At 40.3% G+C, this 23,805-nt stretch overlaps 1 protein-coding gene across 1 annotated transcript in view; it reads left to right on the top strand.

Moving 5' to 3' along the window:
- LOC124117523 (cell death abnormality protein 1-like) overlaps positions 1-23,805 on the top strand; it is a 28,225-nt gene that overhangs the window by 3,267 nt on the left and 1,153 nt on the right. The window contains exon 4 of the mRNA XM_046479452.2: positions 2,929-3,055. Within this exon, the coding sequence (XP_046335408.2) occupies positions 2,929-3,055 (127 nt within the window). The remainder of the gene's footprint in view (positions 1-2,928; positions 3,056-23,805) is intronic.

Genomic DNA, 23,805 nt, shown 5'->3' with positions numbered 1-23,805 from the left:
AATTCAAAATGGAACATAGAACTTTCAATTTTATGTTTCGCGTTTTACTCTGCATCTTTAGTTTTGATAAAGCATACACATTTGTAACAGAATTCATGTTTGTCCATAAACTATAAGAAACCTCCTATTGAACCATTCTGACCATAACATTGGCATGTGCTTACGAATCACCATCAATTAGTGAGATACCCAGGTGTTCTCGAGATGGTAAGAAATTATAAACCAGCATCAGTGTACACTTGCCAGATTTGAAGCTATTTCACAACAAAAGTATTGTTTTGATGTTGCAGTTGCCCCGAGGCTTATGTTCATATGGCAGTTGTCAAGACTTATATTCATGTAGCAGTATTCCACAGACTAAATGTCCATGTGACAGTTGTCCACAGACTAAATGTCCATGTGGCAGTTGTCCACAGACTAAATGTCCATGTGGCAGTTGTCCACAGACTAAATGTCCATGTGACAGTTGTCCCCAGACTAAATGTCCATCGGGCAGTTGTCCACAGACTAAATGTCCATGTGGCAGTTGTCCCCAGACTAAATGTCCATGTGGCAGTTGTCCACAGACTAAATGTCCATGTGGCAGTTATCCCCAGACTAAATATCCATGTGGCAGTTGTCTCCAGACTAAATGTCCATGTGGCAGTTGTTTCCAGACTAAAAGTCCATGTGGCAGTTGTCTCCAGACTAAATGTCCATGTTGCAGGTGTCCCCAGACTAAAGGTTAATGTGGCAGTTGTCTCCAGGCTCATGTTCGTGTGACTGTTGTCCCTAGACTCATGCTCATGGGTTAGTTGTCTCCAGACTAAATCTCCATGTGGCAGTTGTCTCCAGACTTAATGTCCATGTGGTAGTTGTCTCCAGACTAAGTGTCCATGTGGCAGTTGTCTCCAGACTAAATGTCCATGTGGCAGTTGTCTCCAGACTAAATGGCCATGTGGCAGTTGTCTCCAGACTAAATGGCCATGTAACACTTGTCTCTAGACTATATGTCCATGTGGCAGTTGTCTCCAGACTAAATGTCCATGTGGCAGTTGTCTCCAGACTAAATGGCCATTTGGCAGTTGTCTCCAGACTAAATGTCCATGTGACAGTTGTCTCCAGACTAAATGTTCATCTAACACTTGTCCCCAGACTAATGTTCATATGGCAGTTGTCAAGACTTATATTCATGTAGCAGTATTCCACAGACTAAATGTCCATGTGACAGTTGTCCCCAGACTAAATGTCCATGTGGCAGTTGTCCACAGACTAAATGTCCATGTGGCAGTTGTCCCCAGACTAAATGTCCACGTGGGAGTTGTCCACAGACTAAATGTCCATGTGGCAGTTATCCCCAGACTAAATATCCATGTGGCAGTTGTCTCCAGACTAAATGTCCATGTGGCAGTTGTTTCCAGACTAAAAGTCAATGTGGCAGTTGTCTCCAGACTTAATGTCCATGTGGTAGTTGTCTCCAGACTAAGTGTCCATGTGGCAGTTGTCTCCAGATTAAATGTCCATGTGGCAGTTGTCCCCAGACTAAATGTCCATGTGGCAGTTGTCTCCAGACTAACTGGCCATGTAACACTTGTCTCTAGACTAAATGTCCATGTGGCAGTTGTCTCCAGACTAAATGTCCATTTGGCAGTTGTCTCCAGACTAAATGTCCATGTGACATTTGTCTCCAGACTAAATGTTCATCTAACACTTGTCCCAAGACTAATGTTTATGTGGCAGTTGTCTCCAGGCTCATGTTCGTGTGACTGTTGTCCCTAGACTCATGCTCATGGGTTAGTTGTCTCCAGACTAAATCTCCATGTGGCAGTTGTCTCCAGACTAAATGTCCATGTGGCAGTTGTCTCCAGACTTAATGTCCATGTGGTAGTTGTCTCCAGACTAAGTGTCCATGTGGCAGTTGTCTCCAGACTAAATGTCCATGTGGCAGTTGTCTCCAGACTAAATGTCCATGTGGCAGTTGTCTCCAGACTAAATGTCCATGTGGCAGTTGTCTCCAGACTAAATGTCCATGAGGCAGGGGTCCCCAGACTAAATGTTTACGTGGCAGTTGTCTCCAGACTCATGTTCCTGTGACTGTTGTCCCTAGACTCATGCTCTTGGTTTAGTTGACGACAGACTAAATGTCCATGTGGCAGTTGTCTCCAGACTAAATGTTTATATGGCAGGTGTCCCCAGACTAATGTTTATGTAGCAGTTGTCTCCAGACTCATGTTAATGTGACTGTTGTCCCTAGACTCATCCTCATGGTTTAGTTGACGACAGACTAAATGTCCATGTTGCAGTTGTCTCCGGACTAAATGTCCATGTGGCAGGTGTCCCCAGACAAAATGTCCATGTGGCAGTTGTCTCCAGACTAATGTCCATGTGGCAGTTGTCTCAAGACTAAATGTCCATGTGGCAGTTGTCTCAAGACTAAATGTCCATGTGGCAGTTGTCTCCAGACTAATGTCCATGTGGCAGTTGTCTCCAGACTAAATGTCCATGTGGCAGGTGTCCCCAGACTAATGTTTATGTGACAGTTGTTTCCAGACTCATGTTCGTGTGACTGTTGTCCCTAGACTCATGCTCATGGGTTAGTTGACGACAGACTAAATGTCCATGTGGCAGTTGTTTCCATTTTAACGTCCATGTGGGAGCATGGGTGGCCCGGACATCTACAGCACCGCAATTCGCTGTGCAGGGTTGCGTCCCTTGGACACGCCAGAAACCTATGATCCCTGATTATGTTTCTAGGTTTGTCAGCGCCATACCCTTGCCAAAAATGATAGACGTTTGGGACCTGCATCACTTCGAACTTTCCTCCCACCTCAAGCTGGTGGCCGTGATATAACTAGAATACCGTGCAAAGCGGTGTTAAACCCAACTCACTCACTCACTATTGTTCATGTGGCAGTTGTCCCAAGACTAATGAAGTGTTTTGTTTGTCAGCTCTTCGGACACGGTATCGCATCAGCACAACTACACTGACGTCGGTTGTGTGTGCAGTCGTCCTTTTCGTTCTGGTTGCAAGTTCCGTGTGCTGCGTCTGTTTCCGCAATGGCCCGTGTATACAAAGGTAAGTGTAGCTGCATTGTCAAGAAAGTCGTCTGTGTGTCGGGTTGAAAATGTTATATATGAGTAAGTCAGTTTTGCGTGGTTTGCGTGGTTTGCATGTATTTATGGAGACCAGTTTCACCAATAGTTTATTATATAGCGGGCATTTCAAATACGAATCAAGAGTATTTGACAGACGGCAAACAAGTATTTGCTAATCACTCCTTCTTCTTGGAGAAAGAAAAGATTCAGATGAGAGTTTTCTTAGAAGTTGTAAAATAACGAGATAATAGACTGAAGTCGTTTAAAATCCATCATCTTCCAATGTAATTGTGTTTCAATACTGTTTAACTAGAACACACAAAAAAGATAACTTAACATTGAACTAAAACTATATTTCACTAGCAATTAGTAATCATGGTGGTTTTCTGCTAGGAGACATTAATAAGCTCAATTTGCCAAGACTCATTAATAGTCGACTAGATCTGGTCTGATAATCAGTCTCTGGTTTCACTTTTTCTTGCTGATTTTGACTTCCGTGGCAGCTCTCCGAGTTTTGTTTTGTGATGTGATCACATTCTCAGACGCATTTTGTTTGTTCTTTTGCACATAGCCCTTTGGCACGTTGAGCCTGGAATTTTCTTTCTCTCTTGGTTTCAGTGTTGATCTCAGGTGTTGTCAGTTGTTTCAGTATTTTCATCTGTCTAAACGTCACATCTACTTTTCACCTTTCTTTCCTGTTTCAATTGGCTTGACTCTCAGTGTGTTACCTCGGGGAAGATGTTTGATGTCATTGTGACGTTGTGATATAAATGAGAATGTTCAGCAGTTATTGCCTTTTTGTCTTCAATTGTCTCACTTTTTTCTCTCATTTTCTTCAATTTCCTCTTTGTGAATGAAATGGGGGCCTTGTCTCACTCTAAGAAGAGCCGACCAAAGTTAGGTTTTATTCTTCTGCCACATATTCTTTGGACGACTCTGCAGGAGTGTTGGTAATGTCCAGTGGTCCAAGCTAAGCGTCTTCTCCAGATGATTGAAGAAAAACTGATGTTGTGGATTTGAAGAAATTAGAATTTGAAAGAGGAAAGGTGGCTGTAGAAATTGATAAAGAAATGGGACTTGAAGCTGAAGAAGAGAAAGAAAAAGAAAAAAGATAATTTTTACTTGAGGAAATCAAAGCCGAGAAAGTGAGTGAGGTTTAAGGCCACTTTTAACAGTATTCCAGTCATATCGCGTCAGCTTCATGTGGGAGGAAAGCCCGAAGTGATGCAGGTCTTAGACGTTTACAACTTCGCTGAAACCCATGAGCACGGGTATGGTGCTGACAAACCTAGAAACATAATCGGGACGAACCGGGATTCGAACCACAATCATAGGTCTCTGGCGTGCCCAAGGGACGCAATTCTGCACAGCAAATTGCGGCGCCTTAGACGACTGGGCCACCTGTGCCCCCAAAGCTGAGAAAGAAAACTTGAGATTGGAGGCTGATAAAGAAATTGAGCTGAAACAACTTGAATAACAGAAAGATTGCTCTCTCAATACCTCAACAAGTGATTGATCTGTTGATCGTTCACAAGGCAAAAGAATCTCTGCACTAGATTGAAGTGACTGTAATTAATAAACTTAAAATAACAAAAGTTTGAGGTATAGTATATTTAATAAAGCAACAATTTCACAAAGTATTGAACAACCTCTCGGGGTTTACCAGAGGTAGGGCAGCACTACTGGACAGAGGATGTCATCTCTATACCATTACACATTGAGGCTCCCATAGATGACGACGAGAGGCGTTGTCTGGTCTCTGAACCCCACGCTATAACGCTATCTCAACCGTAAGGAACGACTTCTTGAACGCGGTAATCATCTGTCAGTTCACCTCTGCGACGGTTAACACGCACTCTGCCATCAACTCTAAACAAGCCTGCTTTCGTCCGTAAAGACCACGCGTTCCCAATCCGGACTCTGCCATCGTCGCACTGTATTTGCCCATCGTATTCGTCTGCGTTGATGTTCAGCGGTCAACATCTGTCCTCTGAACGGTAAGTACCTGATACCTGCTGCCCCGAAGTCTTCTGGTCACGGTGTGTGCTCATCCGCCGACCCAAATCATCACTGCCGATGACGTCACTGTGAGGATGCGGTTGCGGAGGTGCAACGTCTACAGGTACCGGTCTTCATGTGGCGTAGTGACCCGTGGTCTCCCTGTCCTGGGCCTGTCGGATGTCCTTCCAGTCTGTCTGAGACGTTTCACTAAGGTTTTTTTTATAACGGCAATACGGGAACAGTCAAAGATCCCCATCTGGACCTTCCCAACTGCTTGCACAAAAATGTTCTGTTGTTAATCTTGGCATTTCAAATGTGGTTTGTTTACAATGTGGATGTTTGACATTGCTACTGTGCAGTTTTTATACACCTTTGGCATTTCTAACAACAATGACAACGCTCGGTTTTACATTTTTCGCATTTTCTCAAAAACACGTATGAATTGTCGGTAAAAATTACAGGTACAACAACGATGGGTTTGGGCTATGTGTTTGTGTCTATTTGGGTTTGAACCAGTGCAACTACTTTAAAATCAAATTTTCAAATGTGCAAAGATTTTGTTGCCATCCAGTTTAGACAGATGTATGAACGTTATGTTGAAAAGTTTTTCTTACATTTTGAAAAGGTGGCTAACAGTTTGAAATGCCCTGAGAATCAGTGGACCACTTGTTGCAAAGTGTATTTCAGGGTAAAGCTCAGGAAGTTTATTCTGCCTCACAGTTTGAAAGGAGTTCTTATTATCAGGTTGCTACGGCTGCAGTCATGAGGACTTCCGGAATGGTTCCTAAAGCTAATAGGCAAAAGTTTAGTTCTGCTAAGAAAAGAGATCATTCTGGGTGGTGCACTTCAAAGGAGGCCAATTGTAATTTTAATAGTTTGAAGCAGTTTAATTTGCTGAATGATTTTAGGCAGTGTGTGTCAACAGACATTCAGACATGAATTTGATGAACAGAAAGTGGATCAGTTACACAAGGCTGCTACTATGGCTGATGAGTTAGTTTAAGGCAGTCAAGGTTTTCCGGAAAGGAGAGCTGATCCCTCCTACATCTAGTTCTAGTTTTGTTCTGAATTTGTTGACAGAAAGTTCTACTCCGGTTGGTTCTAGAGATACTTTTATATTTCCGTTGCAGCCTATTTGTAAATGTTAGCCATGGCATATAATTTCTGAGTGTAAAAAGCTCTCCTTTTAAAAACTTTCATTCCTTCCCTTGTGTCTTTGTGAATGTCAGGTTATAGCCGTTTTCTGGTTCCGACGATGAGGAGTTTGCCGTTGCAGACCAGTCATCGAAGTCTGTTGTTATGAGAGAAGAATACTGACCTTTTGTTTGTAAATTAATTTAGTCAGCTAATGGTGACAGTTCCAATGTTAAGCCCATTGCTGTTTTGAGGGATACTGGCGCTTACTTACTTACTTACTTTCTAGATTTAACGTGCGCTTTCCGACTGATGCGTATTTCGCACACGGGCCCGGCCAGGCCATTTAATGTGTTTCCGAAAGGGGCGAAAGTGGTCTGTGCAACCCAAGAGGGGGGTTTAGGGGTTGCTTATATAGAATTTGGGAATTTTGAGATTTGGAATAGATGCCGATGGGGTTGGGGAGGAGAACTAAGGGAGCTGGGTATGGTGGATGTTTGTTTGTTTATGTGATTTTGATTTGGTGGGTTATTGTGTTTTTAGATGCGTTTTATTAGTTCCGTTTTTATTAAGAATACGCCTAAGGCCTTGAAGTTTTCTAGTTTATTTTGTGGGTTTAGTATTGCTTTTAGAGTGAGAGCCTTGTTTAGATTGAGGGTGGTTTGTAATGCGGTTCGAAGTGTTAGGTAGTGTGTGCAGTGGATGAGTGCGTGTTCTGGGGTTTCTGGTTGTTTGCAGTGTGGGCAGTTACCTGTAGTGTGTTTTTTTAATTTTTTTTAGGTGATTATTTAGGTTGGTGTGTCCTGTCTGGAGTTTAGTGATTACTCTGTCGATTTTTTTGGATGGATGGAGAATTTTTGTTTGGTTAGTGGTTTGCTGAGCACTTTTTTGATTTGGCTATTTGAGTTTAGATATCGGTTGATTTTGAGATGGGTAAGTTTAAGCTTATTTCTGGGATTTTGAGGGATAGTTTAGCTGCTTTATCGGCGTTTTCATTACCGTATATTCTTACGTGGGCGGGTATCCACAAGAAGGTTATTTGTTTGCCTGCCTTAGTTAGGTCGTTGGAGCTTTCAAGTATTTGATTTATTAATTTAGGTCGGTATTTGGTATTTTTGTTTTGGAGGGCTTGCAGTCCACTTAGGGAGTCGGTAAGTATTACGATTTTTTTGTGGTTTTTGGATTCTTGATTATGGAGGGCTGAGGCCATGCCCATTAGTTCTGCCGTGAACTACTGGCGCTTTTCCATCTCTGCTTTTGGATGGTATTTTGCAACTTGCTGAGGAGTCATCAGCAAACTCTGAGGTTTTGTTAGAGAGTTTAAGTGGTTTTACCTGGGGTGCCCCCGGTTTCCCAACATTTCTTAAAACAACAAACCCAGTCAGGCGTAGAACAATAGAGGGGTTAGTTTGGGTACACTATTGGTAGGGGTGCTGGTGGGTGAGTTACGTTCACCCACCTGCCAGATTGAACCGTGTTCACTAATTTACACTTATGCGTGAGCGTAGTGATCACCAATTAATAAACAGTGTTTCTTACACACCCGTGGGTGAGAAACCCATTTGAGATAACTGGTATCAAACATATGTGTGAGATCGAATTCCAGGCCCGTGATTGGCTACTCCATGGTGATGACCTGAGGTCAGATGATGACGGACTACTTTCCTTATAGTAATTCATTGATAAGTTTCTCTTGCTTCAGTCGAATGCAGACCTGTTACTCATGCCAAGCCCGTTGATACCTACCTGTTACCTACTTGTTATTTTCGCGATTGTATGGAAAGCAAGTATTTATGCAATAAAACAAACATAGAATAAATAAAAACATTTATCTATTTTTCTTTTCTTATACCGTTTATCGTCTGATATTGTAATTGCTGCCGCTAGGCCTGTAGTCACGACTTCAAAATGGCTGCAACAGTCAGTAATACGAGTATCTGTGTAAACGATTATGTGAAGATCGACGGTAAAGACAAAGGGCGGGTTATATCCATTGTGGCTCCCCTTGGGACATACAAGATGTACAACATTCGCACTTATACTGAAGAGATGCGACAAGTTTCAAGGTATCGGCTTGCCAAATTACCTGACACGGTAACGTCAGTGCCTGTCCACGGTGAGATCGATTTGCCTAGTGATTTGATTGATGATCTGATGAAGGATGACTTTTTCACTCATGAACATGATGATTCTACAGACAAAGATCCATCCCCAGCCCCTGAGCAACTGTATGATCATTCGGATATTGAGAAATTCGTTCATGACAATCAGAACCAAAACACACTTCGTAAAACAACGTACAACATGACACGTCTGCAGGGGTTCATGAATGCAAATGGCGACACACGCCCTATCGAATCCATCCCACAAGCAGAACTTTGTGACATTTTATGTACATTTTTTATCAGTCTCAGGAAGGAAGATGGTAGCAATTACGAACCATCTACAGTTCGCGGAATGTTGTCAAGTTTTGACAGACATCTTAAATCAAAGCACTACCGTTCATCGCTGATTAATGATCGCGAATTCGACAAGCTTAACACTGTCATCAAAACAAAACAAAAAGTTCTAAAGGGTGAAGGTATGGGTAACTTACCTCGCCGTGCTGAATCCCTCACTGACGATGATATTAACAAACTCTATGAAACAAACCAACTTGGTCCTCGCGATCCTGAATCCATTCTAAACACCATGTGGTGGAACAACACCACTCATTTTGGGATCCGTAGTGTCAAACCCCACAATGACATGAAATGGGGCGATGTTGCACTTAAAGCTGACTCCGAAGGTAGGGAATTTCTTGAATTCACAGAGAGGCAGTCTAAAACATGTCAAGGGGATAATCCATTGGCTTTCCGAAACATTCACCCCAAAGCTTGGGCGACAAATGATGAGCGTTGCCCAGTATCCATCTACAAGCTGTATTCAAGCTTGCGTCCTGCAGGGTACACCGGTCCAGACACACCTTTCTATATTGCTACCAATACCAAGGAACCATCAAGCACATTCCCCTGGTTTAAGCGGCAGCCAGTTGGTGTAAATAAACTCAGTTCTATCATGAGACGAATGTCCCAAAATGCCGGCTTCAAAAACAGGAAACTCACTAACCATTCAGCAAGAAAATTCCTTGTCCAAAAACTTTCTGATGAAAATATTCCTCCCACGCATATTATGCAAATTTCCGGTCATCGTAACATGCAGAGTGTCAACAACTACAGTCACATTTCATCCTCACAACACCGAAACATCAGTAACATCCTTAGCGGCGGTGTCGGGCTGCGGGAACACAAGCAGGCTGTGGCGACTAAGAGTAGTCCCCCTTCGACAGTGAACCTCACCTCCGCAATGTCACATTCCAGCACACGGGTTACACTCAATGACAAACTCTCCTCAATATTTTCGGCTCCAGTCTATGGGGGCACATTTAACATTAACTTTTACACAAGTGCAGATCCTCCATGTGCAAAGAAATCCAAACAATCCTCCGATGACGATGACTCCATTCAAATTGAATGAGCGGCACCAGCACATGTCCAGAACGAGACTAATATGACGTCACACTTTTATATTTGTTTCACTTGCGAGACGTAGATTCATCTACATTTGCGTTGCAACTTCAGGGTTTTAGAATGTTTAATAAATATTCTTTGATGTTATCTAGTTTGCATTATCATTATGGCCTTGATTATGCACAGATATGGCTGAAACTTTTAGTGGAGGGTCACACTAGGTATGAGCTGTAAACAGTTGGCCGAGTGACGTCATTCATTCATAACGTTGTGTTATATATTAATGCGCTGCAGAGAAGAGAATAGACGAAATACGCATCGATTTGACCCTAAATTGATGCTATTTTAGGGTATGTAAGAAACAGTTTACTACACTCGTGTCTGTCAGATACCATTTATCTTACAACGAGTTGTTTCAAAACGTATCTAACTCACTTTCGCTCGTTAGATACGTTTTGAAACAACTCGTTGTAAGATAAATGGTATCTGACAGACACTCGTGTAGTAATCTCTATAGATGCAGGACATATACATGGACGTTCATTGCAATCATGGCAAACGCACAAGTTGATATTAGTGGATATTAGTTACATTAAGAACAAGCATGGTGGTGAAAACTTAGTGTATGGTGGTCATAAGTTAAGAAGAGATGGTCGGGTCTATTGGGAGAGTTGTAGCGCAGGGTGTAGAGCTGGTATCAACACCAAAGACGGTATTTTGGTGAAGTTTAAGAATCAACACAATCACTTGCCAGACAACGACAGAATCCTCGTGAACAAGTTCTTGGTTGATCTGAAGACTAAAGTCATAGAGCAATCCAAAACGATCGCTGCAATCTACAGAGAGGAGTTTGCAGGTATGTTATGTTCAATTGCATTTGTTAATTTCTTACAGCTTACAAACATTTTCAAATACATTTCAACATCAATTAAAATGGACCATCATACTTGTCTGTAGGGGACCGTCTGAAGTAACGAAATTATGTATTTATATTTGTCATTATATATATATATATATATATATATATATATATATATATATATATATATATACTACAAAATATTTATGTACATATTTCTTTTTTAAGGACTTCGCTCTGACGAGACAACCACTAACCTACTTCCCAAGATACCAACTCTCTACAGTTGTGGATCATCCCTCTACAGATCCAGGGCCAAAAACATCCCTCATCTGCCTAAACAACGATCCGACATCAACCTGACAGATGCCTACACCAAGACAATTTCGCAGTCTGACTTCCTTCTCCATTCCGCCAACAACCGACAGCAACCTTCAGCATTTTGCCAGAGCCGACACAATCTTCTGTGACGGCAATTTGACACGAGTCCAGGACTATTCACCCAAATCTATACAATACATGCTTTTGTGTCAGGGAAGATGTTTCTCTTAGTATTTGCCTTGTTATGTGATAAGAAGCAGTCTAGGTATGTTAGGTTATTTCAATCCCTTAAGCAGAAATGTGCAACTTTGAACATTGATCTAAATCCACAAACTGTTTTCACCGACTTTGAATCTGCAGCACAGAATGCACTAAGTAATGTTTTTGTCAATTGTACATTGAAGGGGTGTTTTTTTCATTTTGGCCAATGTATTTTGCGAAGTGCTCAGAGGTTTGGACTGCAGACTGAGTAATGAAAGTGTTAAACTACTGGTCAGAAGAGCTGCTGCCTTACCGCTGGTTTCTCTCACCCCCATAGATGATGTTTGGATCAACGCACTCAACAACTCCCAGCTCCATGATGCCAGAGTTCTCCGATTTACTAACTATGTGAATTTTTGGTGGAGGGCGATCATGGATGAAGCACCTGGAATCACCACGACATCGTCGGCCCAAGAACGACCAACCACGTAAAGGGCTGGCACTTCAACCTCACCTCCATCATCGGCAGTCGCCACCCCAACATCTACATAATTATTGACTTTTTTAAGACAGAACAAGCCAACACCGAGGCCTATATCCTGCAGTTTGTAGATGGGGGTATGCGTAGACCCAGGAGATCTAAGAATCGACATCTTGAGACAAGACTTGGTGCAGAAAAGAGACAACTACGTGAGGGAAGAAAGTCAGCAATTGAATTTGCAGATGCTGTGGCCCATTTTGTACGTTTGTGATGATCATGAAATGTTATGTCATGTTGGTTTATTATAAATTGTCGAGTTGTATTTTAAATTTGATGTTGAGACATTATAAACTGTTGTGATATAAGAATATTAATTGTGAAATTCAATCATGTTCATGTGCTGTGATATGGAAATCATGTGAAATCAAATACGATATAAATTAAAAAATCCATGAGTGCATGTTTGTTCATACTCCTATTCATTGAAATCGTAGTGTGTCCACAGAGCGTCGGTCACCCCTAAAAAGACAGTGGGACATACCCACAGGTGTTAATCCATTAATCCCTATGTTGTTCTAAGTTTTCCAATGTTGGGGATCCGGGAGTACACCGGTTTTACCCTTGCGCCACTCCATTTTGTGAATTAGATGACAGATGTGGTATCTGGCTTGGTTAAGGTGAGGGTAATATAAACCATCTCTGTTAAAGGTATAGCCCATATGGTAACAACACTCTCCCACAAGCAAGCACAACAAAACACAAACACTAAGAAATCATCAGATACACCCACCCCACAAACACTTTCACAATCCTCCACATCACATGCCTCCCCCATGGAAACTCAATCAGCTAAACCTAATCTAACCGATGACGAAGATTTCTCCACTACTGAGGAAACAATAGACACTACTCCAACTAAAACAAACCAAACTTCCCAACCAGCCAACACCCAAAACCTAAATAACCTCACCCTACTCCTAGCATACATGCATAGTCAAAACTCACCAGAAGCTAGCATGAAATCCTTCTACAAAGTAGCTTTCAATCTAAAACTAACCGATCTTCCCTTCTTCTTCTTTAACCTCCATCTAAAAGAACTCACCGAATAAAATAAAAAATAAAAAATAAATCACCAATCACCCGAACCCAATATTCGAAGGACTAAATATTTTTCAGTGGAACGCCAACGGACTCACCTCCCACGGCCATGAACTAAAAAATAAATTTAAACTAAATAAAGGCCCTCACATTGCTTGTATACAGGAAACCAAATTCTCAAAAAAATCCAAATTCACACTACCTAACTACAACTCAGTTAGAACTGACAGAGCTAAACCGAAAACAAGAAGAGCCGCAGGAGGACTAATCATATTTATCAGGGAAGATATAAATTACGAAGAAATAAAAATAGACACGCCAAACCTAGAAGCCAAGGGCATTAAAATCACATTAAATAACCGAAACATAAACATCATAAATATTTACCACTGGCCGGAACAAAAAGTCCAACCTGAGGATCTAAACAAACTACTCCAAATAAGCGATAAATCTATTATATTCGTAGGAGACTTAACGCTCACCATCCTTCATGGAGCATAAATGATAAAATAGATAATCATGGCAAATTAATCTCCGAATGGATAGAAACAAACGACCTAGTACTCCTTAATAGCAACCAACCCACGAGGTACGATAAGATAAACCAAAAAATGTCGGCTATCGACCTAACCATATGCACCGCAGATCTAGCCCAAAGTACTCAATGGGAAGTGCACGACGTCCCACTAGGTAGTGACCACTTCCCCATAAACATAACCATAGGAAATACAAACGAACCAATCCAAACAGAAAACCAAGAACCAAAATTCCATTACAATAAAGCTAACTGGGACCAATTCCAAGATATCTGCAACGAAGCTAACTTAAACGAAATAGAAAATAAAGATCCAGAAACCTATTGTAAAAACCTAACAGACTATATAATAAACGCAGCCAAAACCTCCATCCCCTTCAAAACATCTAAGACAGGCAAACCGACGGTACCATGGTGGAATGAGGAAATAGAACAGACTAGACGAAAACGTAAATCAGCCTTCAATAAAGCAAAACGCGACTACAAATATTTAAACATAGCCCACGAACTAAACCACCAGGTTCAAAAACTAGTCCAAATAGCCAAAAGTAGAGACTTGAAAAAATTCTGCGAAGGTATAAATAACCGTACAGATGCCAGAATGGTCTGGCGCAAAATCCACGCCATCAGAGGCTTAAAACGACATAAAAAAAAACTAACATTGGCAACTCAACCAACCCCGCCCAAAAAAGCAAATAATCTCGCCAACCACTTTTCGGCCGTTAGCAGTAACACCAACTTCAGTAAAAAATTCCAAGATAAACTTAAAACAGAAAACAAACCCTACCTAACTACAACTCAGTTAGAACTGACAGAGCTAAACCGAAAACAAGAAGAGCCGCAGGAGGACTAATCATATTTATCAGGGAAGATATAAATTACGAAGAAATAAAAATAGACACGCCAAACCTAGAAGCCAAGGGCATTAAAATCACATTAAATAACCGAAACATAAACATCATAAATATTTACCACTGGCCGGAACAAAAAGTCCAACCTGAGGATCTAAACAAACTACTCCAAATAAGCGATAAATCTATTATATTCGTAGGAGACTTAACGCTCACCATCCTTCATGGAGCATAAATGATAAAATAGATAATCATGGCAAATTAATCTCCGAATGGATAGAAACAAACGACCTAGTACTCCTTAATAGCAACCAACCCACGAGGTACGATAAGATAAACCAAAAAATGTCGGCTATCGACCTAACCATATGCACCGCAGATCTAGCCCAAAGTACTCAATGGGAAGTGCACGACGTCCCACTAGGTAGTGACCACTTCCCCATAAACATAACCATAGGAAATACAAACGAACCAATCCAAACAGAAAACCAAGAACCAAAATTCCATTACAATAAAGCTAACTGGGACCAATTCCAAGATATCTGCAACGAAGCTAACTTAAACGAAATAGAAAATAAAGATCCAGAAACCTATTGTAAAAACCTAACAGACTATATAATAAACGCAGCCAAAACCTCCATCCCCTTCAAAACATCTAAGACAGGCAAACCGACGGTACCATGGTGGAATGAGGAAATAGAACAGACTAGACGAAAACGTAAATCAGCCTTCAATAAAGCAAAACGCGACTACAAATATTTAAACATAGCCCACGAACTAAACCACCAGGTTCAAAAACTAGTCCAAATAGCCAAAAGTAGAGACTTGAAAAAATTCTGCGAAGGTATAAATAACCGTACAGATGCCAGAATGGTCTGGCGCAAAATCCACGCCATCAGAGGCTTAAAACGACATAAAAAAAAACTAACATTGGCAACTCAACCAACCCCGCCCAAAAAAGCAAATAATCTCGCCAACCACTTTTCGGCCGTTAGCAGTAACACCAACTTCAGTAAAAAATTCCAAGATAAACTTAAAACAGAAAACAAACCCACAAAAGAACCAAATAATAACAATCTAGAAATAAATAAACCCTACACAATGGAGGAGCTCCTCTACGTAATCCAAAACAGGAAAAAGGGCACAGCCCCAGGATTAGACCTAACTTCTTACCAAATATTTAAAAAACTCCCCCTAAAACTACTCCAGGCACTACTCAAACTATACAATCTCATCTACCTAAACGGACAGGTTCCTACTCCCTGGAAACAGGCCCTAGTCATACCAATCCCTAAACCTAATAAACCAGCTAATCAAGCTAACTCATATAGACCAATATCCCTAACTTCAAACTTATGTAAAGTAATGGAATCAATGGCTAAAAATAGATTACAACATTACTTAACCCAAAATAACATCATAAACCCAGATCAAAGCGGTTTCACTCCTGGCCGCTCAACCCTAGATAACCTCGCCCGACTAGAACAAGATATTAAGACAGGACAACTAAATAAACAATATACCACAGGCATCTTCTTAGAAGCTTTCGACATGGTATGGCACGATGGGCTAATACAAAAACTTAAAAAAATAGGACTCAAAGGTCAGATAATAAACTACATCCAGGACTTCCTAAACAATCGTACAATAACCGTGGGTATAGACCAAACTCTATCGGACCAATGTCCCCTAGAAAATGGTACTCCACAGGGCAGTATCCTCAGCCCCACCCTCTTCAATATAATGATAAACGATCTATTCGAGGGCCTATCCCCTAAAGTAAACACATCAAAATTCGCGGATGGTGGTGCCATCTGGATCCGCACTAAAAGCATGAACATGGTCCAAAATTTACTCCAAAAATCTCTTAATAAAATACAACAATGGGCTGACAAATGGGGCTTCTCCCTTAACTCAGAAAAAACAACAGGAATAGTATTCAAACATAAAAACATGAAACCCGCCTCCCCAATCCTCCAGCTAAACAATCAAACAATCAAATTTCAAAAACAAACCAAATTCTTAGGACTTATTTTCGATGAACATCTCACTTGGGATGCTCACATCCAAAACCTAACAACTAAATGCAGTAAAGACCTAAACACCCTAAGATGCCTAACTGGCTCTAACTGGGGAGCATCCAAAGATACCCTCCTCTCTCTCTACATATCACTAATTAGATCAAAACTAGACTACAGCTGCGCCATATACAACACCCTAAACAACTCTCTATCTAAAAAACTTGACTCAATACAATTTCAGGCTCTCAAACTAATTACACGCACCCAACATGGCACCTCCTACACCTCACTTCAGGCCTTAACAGGAGAAATGCCACTAAGTCTACGCAGGGAACAGCTAAGCTTAAATTTCTGGGCCGCGTCCCAATCAAACCCTCTCATCCAAAACTTAATTTACCAAAACATCAGCCCCCGAAAACAAGCTCTAGCTCGTAAACACCCCTTACTTACCCCAATATCCCAAAGAATAACAAACTACCTAAATGAACACCAAATTTAAAATCTTAAACAAAACTGCAAACAATCATATATCTTCACCCCTAAACTTAAAAGACCCAAAATAGACACAACACTAGCTAGCCAAATAAATAAACAAACCGACTCAAACATAGCTAAAACTACCACACTAGCATACATACACGGAAATTGGCCAAATTGGTGTCACATTTACTCGGACGGATCCTCAGATCCGACCTCCAAACACACAGGTTTCGGAGTCCATACCACACAACCAACTAAAACCACACAATCCTTCCGACTCCCAAACAACCAATCAATATTCACGGCAGAACTTATGGGCATGGCCTCAGCCCTCCATAATCAAGAATCCAAAAAACACCCCAAAAAATCCTAATACTTACCGACTCCCTAAGTGGACTGCAAGCCCTCCAAAACAAAAATACCAAAAACCGACCTAAATTAATAAATCAAATACTTAAAAGCTCTAACGACCTAACTAAGGCAGGCAAACAAATAACCTTATTGTGGATACCCGCCCACATAGGAATATACGGTAATGAAACGCCGATAAGGCAGCTAAACTATCCCTCAAAGTCCCAGAAATAAGCTTAAACTTACCCATCTCAAAATCAGAAATTAAAAGTGTAAACAAGCAAAATATCACAAAAAAATGGCATAACCTATATCTAAACTCAAATAGCCAAATCAAAAAAGTGCTCAGCAAACCACTAACCAAACCAAAAATTCTCCATCCATCCAAAAAAATCGACAGAGTAATCACTAAACTCCAGACAGGACACACCAACCTAAAAAATTTTAAAAAACACACTACAGGTAACTGCCCATACTGCAAACAACAAGAAACCCCAGAACACACACTCATCCACTGCACACACTACCTAACACATCGAACCGCAATACAAACCACCCTCAATCTAAACAAGGCTCTAACTCTAGAAGCAATAATAAACCCACAAAATAAACTAGAAAACTTCAAGGCCTTAGGCGTATTCTTAATAAAAACGGAACTAATAAAACGCATCTAAAAACACAATAACCTACCAAATCAAAATCACATAAACAAACAAACATCCACCATACCCAGCTCCCTTAGTTCTCCTCCCCAATCCCATCGGCATCTATTCCAAATCTCAAAATTCCCAAATTCTATATAAGCAACCCCTAACCCCCCCCCCCCCCCTCTTGGGTTGCACAGACCACTTTCGCCCCTTTCGGAACCACATTAAATGGCCTGGCCGGGCCCGTGTGCGAAATACGCATCAGTCGGAAAGCGCACGTTAAATCTCCAAAGTAAGTAAGTAAGGTAAAGACTTGCTCATTGTGAATGATTTGGCAGGGGGAAGATGTTGACTAATCCTATTGTCTAGAGCCTAGCACTTCGCAAAGTACTGAAAATATTGAAAAAGGAAATCCCGGTATTTTTCCGACATGTGACGTTACTCCTGCATTGGCTAAGCAGGGTTCTTCTAAGAATGTTTCCAGGTATTATTTGGCTGGCACTTCTCTTTATGGTTCCTCTCTTCATTTGCCTGAAATTTCAAGGGAGATTCCTTGTCCTTACAATTCTGACAATGTGGCTGTTGATGAAATCTGAGACAGAGGAGGATTGAGATGAAGGCATTTATTGTTTTTGTGAGATCGTCTCAAGCTAACTTGTCCTTAAAGTAGAAGTAAGAATAATGTAAATACAGATGACGTAGAGCAACTTGTGCGTTCCAAAGTATATTACAAGTAATTACAGAGTGATTTGGATAGCTCTGCCTTTCTCTAATATTACCCCAAATATTGACGAGGTGGAATACACAGTTTCCTCAGATTGTTCAACTGTATCTTTATTGTTTAGTAGTTGTACTCAACATCGAATTCGCACATAAGTTCTTTTCATGTGTTGATCCTGTATTTAACAATGTAGGCATAGTTAACCTTATATATGTATGTTGGAAGGAGACTTGGATGTATTTAAACAAAGAAGCATAAGGGGATTTAGCCCTATGCTATGCTAATTAAGGCGGTCATTTGCTTAAAGCCCCACCCTGACTATAAATAGCCCGCAAGGTGGGGGTGTTTCAATTTCGAACAATGACTGACAATGTAAACACAACCGAGTGTCGGGAGAAGCTTTTTGAAAACCATACGGGAATAAGATCACCATTGACCGTCAAACTTCGTATCAACTTGAATGACAAACCATGGATACAACAAATGACTCCACATCTGGATATAAGTCAATACATTTTCTGTAGTTTTATCATAAAAAATCAAATCGATCGTGTTTTGCGTCTGCATCAATTACTGTGGGCGGAGCTTATTTACGGTTGCGCTATAAATAGCAAAGCACTTGGTCATGTGTTCATATAACAGATTCAATGTAATTGTGGGCAAAGTGCATTGTGTTGTATATTTTTTACGGCAGGAAGGCAGCAGAACATCGGTTTCGGTTAATGTAACAGTAACGATACTTAAACACGAAATTGACGACACGATTCTTTCAGTTCAGTGTGAAAATTACAAATATTTGTTTAGTTTTGGTAATTTGCATTCAACAGTTAGATCTGTGCCACACACTAATCAGATTATATTTATAAAACTTATAAAATTATTACACAGATTTTTCAACCAGTGTTTAGGAAGGGGCCTAATTTGAAGCGCCAGAAGTTAGGCCAATATTTCTCAGCTTGACTACAATAGATGAATATGAACGTGTATCAACATAACAATGCACATAAGCAACTGGTAAATAAGTAACGAAATGTACTTGATGTTTTGACCTACATAAGGCGTATCCAGATAATATTGTACTTACAATAAACGAAAACTCTAAGACAACTTTAATTATGAATTTCCTTTTCCTTCACAGAATTTTCACACACAAAATTGAATTTGATCATTAGATCCACACTATTTTTTGTTCGGAGTATTTGGATACACTTCGTGCACAAGTTTTAAGATACAATCTGGGATCCCTTTCCCGTTTTGTCCACACCAATCCTTCATCTGCTGCAACGTTTAATATCCGTTTCTTCAAGTCCAAGTATCTGCGATCTCTCCAAACACTTTGTTTATTTAGCTCAGTCCAGAAGCAATGTGTTCGAATCGACGAGTTTCTGCAACATGGTGGCCGCACCATTACCTAACTGCGATTGCCTGTGCCGTGTCACGCATGGTTGACAAAAGAAGTGGGAACATACATATTCGGCTGTATCTGGTTCCACAATGAAATCTCGCTGTGACACTGATTCACTACTCCCAAGAATCGGCACTGAATTTGTCAAAGTTTCTGTTTCACTTGCAAGGGCGGGAAGAGAGGCGCCATCTTGTCGATTCGAGTTGTGAATCGGAATGATGTCATCGTGAATTGGAACTTTCTCCACGATAAAGTCACCAATGTCACAATCGAAATGACCGAAGTCTCCCTGATTTTCTCGGACAACTCTTCGTCAAATTCGGCTTCACATGAAAATGTTTTGTTGCTCATATTGAAGACAAGCGAAATTGCAAAGTTCTTGACAGTTGTAAGCAGCAAATCGATGCGCTCATGGGGCGTGGTTGCTGGGAGATCGCGTGGTCAGAACGGGGAAAACAAAGTTTTTTAGAAAGTTATGAAAGAAATCCGCAGTGCAATCCAAAGGTACCACGTGCAGGATATTTTTTAATAATGATATTCACGAAAAAAGCTTTTCTAAAAGTGCCAAATAATTTATTAATTCATCCCAAGGTTGTAACGTTGATCCACGTGGTGGGTATTTGGAAGGAATCTTGTGATGACGCCGTGAATGAGGCCGTGTGTATTACATTGTTGAATTCAAATGACCGGGAGGATTGTTAAGGCACATTATGACATATGCTCGTCATGGATGGAGAAAAAAATGTATCTGAGAGAAACATTGTTGCTTTGAGCTTCGATACAAAACGTGTGTTCGTGCCGAAGTAGTTTACAAGAGAGGATGATCTGTGCAGCCAGCGATCTGAATAAGCTTGATGAAAATAATCTTGAAATCCACTTTCTCACATGACAGAATTAATGTGAACACATATTTATTTGAACATCGCTTCGAAGTCTGTGAGGCTGTCCGTATTTTAATATTTTTATTTCCATTCCGACGTGAAATAATATAATGTTTTCGTGTCTTAATATTGCTGCCGCTGTGGAAAATTGCGCACCGATCTAATAAAAGAAATTCTACTAGATCTACCATTGCACCGTCACAAAAGAACCAAGTCAACTTTATCTTTGTTCCGTTGTTTATTAAAAAATCGCTTCCGAAGCAAAGCGAATCGATCTACATCATACATTAATTCATAGACTAGATTCTAGTACCAAGTGTTTAAAGGTTTTTTTTAAATGTCATAAAATAACTTACACAATTATTGAAAGACATTTTTTGATAAGTGTTATATTTTATTTCGTCCGCCCGCTCTCTGGCTAGTTTAGGCTTGAGGGGAAAAACACGAACAAAAAATATGGATGGCCTTATGGAAATGACACTTGGCATGCCAATCAACCGGGATCTGGGTCACTGGGACCCGCCAAGTTTCACGGATCGAGTTACTTAGGCATGAGGAGCTTCATCGGACAAGTGTGACTTTGCCAGAATACATTGCTATTTGGCAATGAAAAAATGTCACGGGAACGACAAAAAACTACTTTGAAAATATTTTTGACCAATACGAGGGTTTTTTTACACGATCGTTGTCATCCAGATTCCAGATGTAGGCAAGACGAACACAACGAAGAAAAACACTGTTGAAATCACCGATTGCCGTATATATTGTGAGAAATGCGATTTATAAACTGCAGATATCCCGTACACTACAGGATAACGATTGGTGCCGTAACACATATTATGTTTTTGTCCAATTACACTGCTCATATCATCACGACAAACGTATTTCGTTCTCGTCCAGAGATCTAGAATATAGCTCAGAACGAGAACATCTACAATTTCTGTGTTGGACTGCGTTGGATAAATCGTGGACATTCCTCCGTATCATTTTATGAAGATGTGAAAGACCTACGCGTTTGTTGAAAAGTCTTGGAATTGTTTAATAGATATTTAGTAGCCCACTAGAGTGCGGAAGTTCCTACCGCAGATGCCCCTTTGAGTGACAGGCCTGACTTTGTGTTGAATTTCCCTGACTTATTGTTATTACAACAGTGACACTGATTGTTGACTAAGGCAAAGCTGTATAACAGTTTGAATTATAGAAAACAGCAAATGGCCCAAATATTTATCAAATATCAACATTTCCTCTTAGGAATAATAGAGCAAATGGCGCACTATAACAATACCGCCTCATGATGAAAATAACTGCCTTTAACCGGATCGTCAGTCATGTCTTGCATCTGATAAATCGGAATACCATCTCAATCTTCTAATGATAAATATTTTTTCTGTCAAATTTTTTTTATTGTCTCTATGGAAGGTATGTCTAAGATGAATCAGTGACACATTTTAAACTTAAAGGGTTTCATATTGCTTCGTTTAACTTAAGTCTCAACCTTATATTTGACAGGTAAGATTAATAAGTCAATGTATTGCTCCATACTGAAGCTTCATTCTCTCAATTAATGGTTATCTAAAGCGTTTCCACGCCACATTGAAGGCCCGGGTTCGATTCCCCACATAATGTAGGTACAATGGGTGAAGCCCATTTCTGGTGTCTCCGCCGCGATATTGCTGGAATATAATATAACATATAAAAGATTTGACAGATTTGAACTTGGTCCTTTTTCAGATTGCCAAAATTCTAGGTAATTCTTTGAAGATTTTGAGACTCCACATGATGTTAATTCTACTTGTCAAATTAGTTCTGTTTCTATAAAGAATTTCTTTACTTGATAGTAATAAGGACTACGGATATTCTTTGAAACCGGGATTTGGAGGTACATTTGCTGGACTCAGCAATATGTCGCTCTTTGAATGGGTTTGAAGGAGCTTTTAAATACTGTTCAAAAATGAAATGGTCATGCATGTCTTTAAGGTTTTATAGTCAAGTCAAACGTTGATAGTAATGATGCATAGTTTTGGCAGATTTCTTCCTCAGTTAACATACTGACGTTATATCTCTCATTTCATGACAACTACAATAATCTGTCGAGAAATATTCCAAAGTGTGTCTGACCCGTGAAGATCCGGGGTAGAATAGGTCTTCAGCAACCCATGCTTGTCATAAAAGGCGACTATGCTTGTCGTAAAAGGCGACTAACGGGATCGGGTGGTCAGGCTCGCTGACTTGGTTGATGCACGGTCATCAATCCCAATTGCGTTGGTTGATGCTCATGATATCAATCACTGGATTGTCTGGTCCAGACTCGATTATTTACAGATCGCCGCCATATAGCTGGAAAATTGCTGAGTGAGGCGTTAAACAACAAACCAACCAAAGTGTGTCTCCAATTTTTCAGTTATCATTCTCATTTGTGGAGAGAGCATATTTAAGAAAACACAGCCACTTGTCATCATTGCGACGCATGTGCGGGTACAATACCTCTCTGTTTTCTCCCTAATAAGATGAGGGGACACATCTGCGTGAATGATGATATAATATCATGTTAAATTGACGCCCTGCATGAAACTGAGATGACGCCTTGCAAAGATACTTTAACAAAACTACCCTGTTAAAACAATCAGATAATCCACTGTATGCAGGCAAGTATGCTTGTCAATATTTGTTCTAGTTGAATAAATGTAGGATAACGATGTGCAATTATTTATGTTTAGTATATTTGCACCCATTTCCCTTCTTTAAACTTTTAAACCACGACATGAGATTTGTGACCAATTTGGCATGATTTAAAACCGTTAATATTTAGTTGAAATATATATATTGATACTTCTAGTTACAGCTTTGTTATGACTTTTAAGGAAAGAATCTTTACTTGTCTATGGTGCACAATTGTTCACCCAAGCGCCAAATATTTTAAAAACAGTAACATATGGTTTAAAGTAATTACACATTATTTAAACTACGCGTCATAATATTTGTTCATTGCGCCTTGTGTTGTTGCAAAACGAAAAAGGGAAATTTGAGAAAAAGGAAAAGTTGCTTATCAAGGGCAGCATGGTTTTAAATTAATTTTGAGTTTTCGAAAATATCTTCTTCTTTTTTTCCTTACCCTTGAAACTAGCATGTTGAATTTTGTAAATACCTTTGACCGACACCGAAAATGGATTCCTAGAATTAATTTGGGAGTGTTATTATTAAGCTGATAACACGGAAAAGGGAAAAATAAATCAA

Source organism: Haliotis rufescens, unplaced genomic scaffold (genome assembly GCF_023055435.1).
Source record: "Haliotis rufescens isolate VD_foot unplaced genomic scaffold, xgHalRufe1.0.p SCAF_9, whole genome shotgun sequence".
Taxonomy (NCBI): Eukaryota; Metazoa; Mollusca; class Gastropoda; order Lepetellida; family Haliotidae; genus Haliotis; species Haliotis rufescens.
The sequence above is the reverse complement of the archived record's forward strand: the minus strand, read 5'-3'. Positions and strand labels throughout refer to the sequence as shown.